Source organism: Citrus clementina, unplaced genomic scaffold (genome assembly GCF_000493195.1).
Source record: "Citrus clementina cultivar Clemenules unplaced genomic scaffold, Citrus_clementina_v1.0 scaffold_4, whole genome shotgun sequence".
In the NCBI taxonomy this organism is placed as follows: Eukaryota; Viridiplantae; Streptophyta; class Magnoliopsida; order Sapindales; family Rutaceae; genus Citrus; species Citrus x clementina.
Genome location: NW_006262274.1, coordinates 9383807 through 9392010, shown reverse-complemented (window position 1 = coordinate 9392010; position 8204 = coordinate 9383807). Strand labels below are relative to the sequence as shown.

General features: G+C 36.2%; 1 protein-coding gene across 1 annotated transcript; it reads left to right on the top strand.

Moving 5' to 3' along the window:
• The first annotated feature begins 4623 nt into the window (after positions 1–4623).
• LOC112099065 lies at positions 4624–5445 on the top strand. Its single transcript, XM_024186169.1, has one exon. The coding sequence runs from the start codon at positions 4624–4626 to the stop codon at positions 5443–5445; it is 822 nt and encodes a 273-aa protein (XP_024041937.1).
• The last annotated feature ends 2759 nt before the right edge of the window (positions 5446–8204 follow it).

Sequence of the window (8204 nt, the reverse complement as noted above, 5' to 3'; positions counted from 1 at the left end):
TTTTATGATAAATTAAAAATTACATTTTCATTCAATAGAGTTCAAGTGCAATTATAATAGTAGTAGTTCAAATAAAATTAGGTGTAATTGTTATTCTATGATTGTAATTTTATTTTTCATTAATCATTACTATAATTTATGAAATCATTATTATTAGGTTAGTGAGCTTAAAAAAGCACACTAGACATGTGGATTTTTTTAAAATACGCTGGATATGTGAGATTAAAGGGAAAAAAAAAGGTTCGTGGGCTTTTTTTGGGCACAGCATGAGTGGGCTCGTGCCGGGCCCTTATAAAAAAAGTGGGCACGGCATGAGATGGTTCATTGGCCATAATTAACTGTGGTTTTTCTCCAATACAAAATTTTTCATATAAATTTTTATGTTATGTGATTGATTTTATTCTTCATTTATTTTTTATTTATTATTTAATTAATATTTTTACTTATAAAATCTTAGCTATATTAAAATTCCCAACATACTCTATCAATCCAATTCACAAGTTGGCAAAATTAAATCCATGATGTTAAGCCCACTCAGCATTTACCAATTATTACAAAAAATAAAGTGTACGGGTAAAGAGTCATTGTCATCGAATATTATTATTCAATTTTTTTTCCGTTTAGTAAAGATGCAACTCAATGATTACAGTGGAAGTAGAAACTCACAATTAATTAATTAATTAATTTTTATTTAGTTATTTATTTTTGACAAATGCTAAGTTACAATAATTGTAACATACATCTCTCATGTGAACCACATAAATTATGGGTCCTATAATTTTGTGTGGTTCACATGAGAGATGTATGGTACAATTATTGCAACTTAGAGGCTCCCTTTTTTTTTTTTGTACGATGAGATGATTAATCAATTGTTTCAAATAGGCAAAGGGCCAGGTTAGAGACCAGGTGTTTATCACTCTTTTTTCTTAATTAATTCTTTATTATGTGTTTGTATTATGTTTTGGATAAGATAATATATGTTAGGACCCTTAAAAGGACCAAAATATTATATTCTAAATAGAGATTAAAAAGATAATAATATTTGTGACGCTATTGATAGAAGTGAAAAAGAAAAAAAGAAAAGAAAAATTAAGACTTGCTATGTTCTCTGAATTTATTATCTCAATTTCATGTTCAAATATGAATATGAATTTTTCCTAGTTCCACCAAAATTGGGTGTGTCATAAATTGATAAGAAGAATTAATTGTCATTTCATCTTGCTAATAATTAAGCATATAATACATATAATACATGAAAACTATAAAATAATGAATGCAGATAATTATTTTAACATAAAAAGGAGGAAGATCAACGATTTGGAAAATTTTGATGAGAAATATAACGAGGTTCATTGGATTATAAATCTTTAATTTGTTCGTGTTTTTTTCTCTGTCTCTTGATTTTTGTGCGTATGAATAACTTTAGAATTTTAATATAATTAAACTAATACAAAAGCACTACAAGGCCGAATCTTACAAAATCATTAGAGATACATTTACATGTACTTACAATGAAACGTGGCACTTATCTTCCTCTGATTCCATGATCAATGAGATTTTTATGCCAAAAAATAAAACTTTGAATCACATGCTTTCACTTTTGCTTTCTTTTGAGAATTTTGTAATAAATTTAGTTCCATTTGATATAGGAGCAGAGGAGAGGAGCTCGAGACAACAAAGATAATTAATTTATTAATAAATCAGAAATTAAAAAAAAAAACTAAGAAAAAACTAAAATGTCTCCAGCACATTTTGAGATGTGATACTCATATTTATATAAAGATAGGCATAATGCACATGTTGAATTTTTTTTTTTAAATAAAAGAAGAAGAAGAAGAAACAAAGCCTCAATTTTCCGTGCATTTGTCAATCTTTTCAATATTTAAAAAAAAGAAAAATTAATTGATTGCAGCTAATAAGTTGGTGAGCTAATTTGTATATTTAACAATGATATCAATAAACATCATGTAACATGTTATTTCTTTTCTCTTATATTAGAAATATCTGAGTACTTAGATTCTGTCACAATCATAAACGTGTAATGGAGAAGGCAATTCCACTAACATATTGGAAGTCTACAACCACCACACCTACCATTTGCCTCAATGCCGCCTTCATTTTTATCTTTCTGGTAACAATCAATTTCTTATAACTAATAAGAATGTTCTACATCCTCCAGGTTTGGCAAAACACTTGGGCTGGGCTTGGGCATTTTGAACCGGATCAGGCTAATCTTTTATCCTTGCATTGGATACATTATCAATCAGTTTAGACGCCCATTCTCTAACAAATTTCAGCTGATTTGTTAAAAAATATAATGAGATGATACAGTAACAAATGTTACTTTCATTTCATTACCGTCTTAATAAAGCATAAGATAGGAATGTACATTGACAATGTATGCTAGATGAGAGTGGTTAAGAAGAAAAAGAATCCGTTTTAGGCTAACCTTGACGGATCGAGAAAAAATTTATTGATTAAGTAAAAAGACATCTAATTAGGGGACATAATGAGTCTTATCCCTTAAAAAAATCATACTATTAAAGAAAAAAGAAAAGATAACGAATGCCATTGAAAACAAATACATAGACGACTTCAAACTCTTATCGATTCTCCTTCAAAATCAATATTGGTCGAGAATGATGATGAAAGCCTTTTATGAGGGCTGGTACTAGTGGTTGAATACTCATCAGACGCATGAGCTTGTGTACAAGAGACACAATCCCACCAAGAGTAGGGGTCCCAATTTTGAAAATGCATCGGGGAAACAATTCCATAGGAGAGGGGGTTCATCACAAACATAATATTCCGTAGTAAATTGTGCTTGCCTCGTCTTCGAGTGAGTTTTGGATCGATCCGCAAGCTCTTCTTGCGAAGCCTCTTTTGTTGAGATTTTATTATGACAGGTTCAGAGTCTTCTTCCCTTTCCAGTCTTTAACCCAAGAGGCTATCAAAAAAATTATAAGTGCCAGAGGAACAACGACCGGTAGCCTGAAACTCAGTGATTAAAGCAAGCTCTTTTTGGAGCTTAGTAGGGAGTTCACGTAGATTGGCATTCAACATGACAGATTTCTCATTATTTTTGTCAACAAAAGGCTCAGTTAAATCCACCAACAGATCACATTTTCAGCAGCATTATCTTCGTTGTTAGTTTTCGTCCCGATATAAACAATAAAGTCATCATTAAAACCAACGACTAGGTTCAAAGTTTTTACTATTACCAGCAGCACTAGGACCAATAATATTTGTTGTAGCCATAGGCGCATCATTTGCACCAACCAAATTCTGATTCCCCAAATTGTCTGCATTTTCAACAACATTTTCCAAAAGATTCCCATCATCCATGGGCATGTTTGGTAGCCCACGTTACATGGGATAAAAAAACTATTTTGTATTACATTTATACAGACCCATATTTAGCAGTAAAAATAACTACAGCAGCATTGAATTAATGGGCTGGGCTAATGCGGCAACTGCCGCAATAAGGTGCTTTTTTTTCCTCACTCTCTTTTGTTTCCTTATAATAATAATATAATAAATAAATTATAATTTTTTAGTTAAAATAATATTAAATATATTTTAATTTTTACCTTGGGATTATAAATTAAATTAATAAATTTTAATTTATTATCAATAATAGTAATTTTTTTATTTTAAGTTATAATTTATTAATAAATTTATAATTTAATATAGATATAATAAATATTTAAATTTGAATAAATTTGAATAATTTTAATTTAAAATTAATAATAATATAAAATATTAATACAATTTAAATATATTAATATAACATAAAATATTAATATTATATAATATATAATTTAAATTAACCACAAAAAAATTAATACAGTATAGTGTAACACTAAATATTGTATAACATTTTTATAATACAGTACCAATGTAATATAACATAATACAATACAGTGTGCCAAACGCACCCTTATGGTATCTTTAGTGCAATGCATTATGGGATATTAAAATATTGTTCACATTAAATTAATACTAGTACTATGTTTGAAGAACTGTCGCATTAGCTTGCTTTTTTTTTTTTTTGCTTTTGCTTTATAATAATAATAAAATAAATAAATAAAACTTTTTAATTTAATATAATATTATATAATTTTTTTATTTTTTATTTTTACCTTATAATATATTAATAAATTTATAATTTATTATAACTAATAATAAATATTTAAATATGAATAAATTTAAATAAAATTAATAATAATATAAAATATTAATATGATTTTAAAATATTAATATAATATAATATATAATTTAAATTAATCACAAAAAATTAATAGAGTACAGTGCAGCACCAAATATTGTACAACATTGTTATAATATAATACTAATACAATACAATATAATACAATATACTAATATTAAAATAATATAATATAACATAATATAATGACTTAGACTTGGTTAAGTTGGTTTCTAGTAAGCAGGTATATGGGCGTGTGCCAAACGCACCCTATATTCCAATTATTCTCAATGTCGGTCAACTATCCTCATCATTACCCTTTTTACTCCTACATTGACTTCTATCATACCAATTAATAATGCCGCAAACGACCTAGGGAAGGTTGAAAAAAAAAAATTCAGGGAATAAGGGAAAAAATGATATCCCTAGAAAACTCTCTCGACAAGTCCAGTCCCCCTCCTCTTGAGAATGACTGTTCAACGAAGAAAGCAAAGTTCCGACAGCAAGGGGAAGATGGAGATAACCCGCCTGTTTTTACTTTTCGAGATAAGTTGCTAGAATCGCAATATGGAGTAGAGGGTGAAAGTATTGGAAGGAATGAATTTGTGGGTAGAGAAGATTATCTTGATATTGAAAAAGAAGATGTAATCATTGAGGGAGACGGTAGCATTCCCTCAATAACTTTTTCTCAAAGGGTGCATGAACAACTCATCAAACCGAGGCAGGCGACTGTGGTAGTGAAACTACTCGGCCGTATGATTGGTTACAAGGCACTTGCCTCCAGGTTGGAGACTTTGTGGCCTAATATAGGGGTTTTTTCAATAATTGATTTAGATAATGGCTACTACCTCGTCCGATTCTGCTCGAAAAATGCTGCTGAGTTTGTACTTACTCAAGGTTCATGGGTTATCTTGGGACATTACTTGACTGTTCAACAATGGACACCACAATTTGATTGCTTTAATGAAAAAATTGATAAGATCGTGGCTTGGATCCGTCTTCCTGGAATGCCATTGCATTATTATCATAAGAAAATTATTAGGATGCTGGGGCATGTAGTTGGGAGAGTTCTCAAAATTGATTATAATACGGAACAAGCCACTCGAGGAAAGTTTGCTCGGATTACTATCGAAGTCTATCTTGATAAACCCTTGGTCTCGCAGTTTTGGTTAGATGGGAAACTTCAGAAAGCTGAGTATGAATCCCTTCCCACTATTTGCTTTGGCTGTGGAAGGTAGTTAGATTTTGAGGATCAAATGAGGAAGATTAAGATCTGTTTTATTATCACAAAACTTATTTACAATAATAAGCTTGGCTCAGTATTTGTAGTTGAATCTAATGCTTGCTAATCACGCCAATCATAGCTAAGCAATATAACTAACAAAGTAACAAATACACAATTAACAATAGCTAAACTATCAACTAATTCCAGCTGCATCTAACTGCATGGGAATCTCTTCATAACAGTTTTGCCACCTGGAATTCTTCAGCTCCTCACGTGCATCTTTCACTCTAACTTCTAGGCTAGCTACTAGGTTTACAGCTGGCTTGATTCCAGCTGGCACTCCAACGTGTGTAGCATGAGGTTCAGCTTCATCAGCTAATTCAACAATGGGCACACTATTTCCTCATGTCCTGAAAAGGTGAATGTTGAGGTCTAGAATGTTGAGTGTGAACCAATGAACTCATATAAAGTTTCCACCGCCAACGCACCTGTAGTTCCGACGACCGAGAAGTATGCCCCAGGCAACCTTCGCTATGGTCCGTGGATGGTTGTAACCTGAAGAGGAAGGAATCTGTTAAGCAAATAAAAGCACCAGGTCGGCCATGCTACTATTTACACCCCGGCGTGAATCACCTCAGCCAAATGGTACGAGCAGAACAAGGGGCAACATGAGCCGATCAGAAACGAATACTGACCAGAAGTATATACCGAGTCGATACCCGTCCCCCAAAAAGCGGAAACACGATCTCACAGAATCACGGTAGTTGCGCTTTCCCCAGAACTGTTGCGGGAGACGCGAGATCCCACGTTTGCCCATAATGCAGCAGTTAGAGTCCCATGAGGGGCTGCCATTACCCGAAAAAGGTGGGATGAAGGGTAAACGGGAACGTGGGGACAGCGGCTATAAAAGAAGGAGAAATCGATGAGAAAAGGGGACAGAAAAACGGAGAGAGGGAAAGCGCTGCCAAATTGAAACCAGGCTATTTTCTTACAAACTTCAACCAAATTAGAAACCATTCTTGAATCTAAATTTAACTATTTTTCCGTAAACACCTTGTGCTAACTTAGGCATCGGAGGGTTTACGCCGGCAAAACCACCGGCGTCTCTGATCCATTTTTGGTGAACGCAGGTCTAGTAAGGGAAAGGAGAGTGATTCCAACCCCAGTGGTTCGAGCAACAGTTGACAACACAAACGTTGGTGAAAGAATCTGGTCGGTCAAAAGGCGAGCAGATTTAAGCATCAACATTTTGGCGCCGTCTGTGGGGAGCTGAATAAAAAGCTACCATCAAATTAGTAATTACCGGAGAAGCAGCGAACGATTGGATATGGATGCGTCAAGAAAGGATACTTTAAGGGAGGACAATGAAACGGCGGAGACAATCACTCTCCGGGAAATTACAAATGAAGCTTGAGAGAGGATGATGCAAGATAGACTGGAGCGGATGGAGAAACAAATGGAGACTCTCGCGGCCATATACTTTGAGCTGAGGGACGAGCGAAGAAGGGATTGTGAAATCCCCGTGGGAAGAGATGAAGTTGGAGCAGAACCCAGCCTTTGGGGGCGTAGAGTCGAGGAAATCCCTCCGCCCGCAGACCAATCTAATGGGGTGCATCCCTACAGAAGTACTGGTCGGGTCCCAAGGGAACACGTGGATGAAGAGAGAGACCAACCTCGCCCCGGACAGATACTGGAAATTAATGACCGAGGGGCCAGTGTTGATGAAGGAGAGCTCAGACAGCGGTTGCAGAACGCCGAGCAGGAGCGAGACCAGATAGCTGCACGTGATCCTGATCGTGCTATAGAATTAGAGGGGGAGGTGCGCAGATTGGCGCAGGTGATAGAGGAGATACAGGGCAAGAGAAAGCCCCCGAGCTGGAGGATAATGCTAGATGAAGAATCTCCGTTATCAACTGAGATCATGAGTACCATAATCCCAAGAGATTTCCGCTTCTCCGACCTCAAATACTCCGGACGAAGTGACCCGTTGGTGCACATTGAGCGTTTCAACGACATGACGGGTGTGCAGGGGCTGACACCAGCTCAGAGGTGCAGGGTGTTCCCGTTGACATTAGAGGGACGAGCCCGGGAATGGTACCGCAAGCTGCCCCGAGGAAGTATAAAGGGGTATGAGCAGATGTGCCAGGAGTTGGCCGAGCAGTTCCGAGGGGCAATGGCCCCAGAGGACGACATGATGGAACTGATGGGGATGAAGCAGGAGGAGCATGAATCCCTTCAAGATTTTGTAAAACGATATCACCGAGCCGTGCTGGATCTGGGAGCTTTTAATCACCCGCAGGCGTTGAGGGGATTAAAAGAAGGTGTAAGAATCGGCCGATTGTGGTATAATTTAAGAAGCCCCCTCGTACAGAATTACTCGTCGGGATATGAGCAGGCGAGGCGAGATATAGAAATCGAAGAGGAGAAATCGGCAAGAATTAAAAGTGAACAGCTGGAAGAGCTGAGGCGAAAGGAACGGAGAGCCCCGAAAGGGAGCGGGTCGGGAAAGCGAACTGGAGAATCTTCAGTGATGGGCGGAATATCAGCTCGGTCCCGCCCTTACCCCATAGCTCCGAGAGTACAACAGTTCCAACACAGCCGGGCTCAACCTCCGCGCCCCTCGATCCCAGAGCGGCAGCGAGAATTCCGGCAGATGGCTGCCCATCCCTATCACAACACTCTTAGAGCATTACATGCAACCAATTCCAGGGTTAGACGACCAGATCAGTTAGCGACTATGCCAGCCCGAGGTGACATTCATGATAGCCGAGC

Coding starts and splice junctions, on each gene's coding strand:
- LOC112099065 (XM_024186169.1), top strand. CDS start 4,624: ATGATATCCCTAGAAAACTCTCTCGACAAGTCCAGTCCCCCTCCTCTT.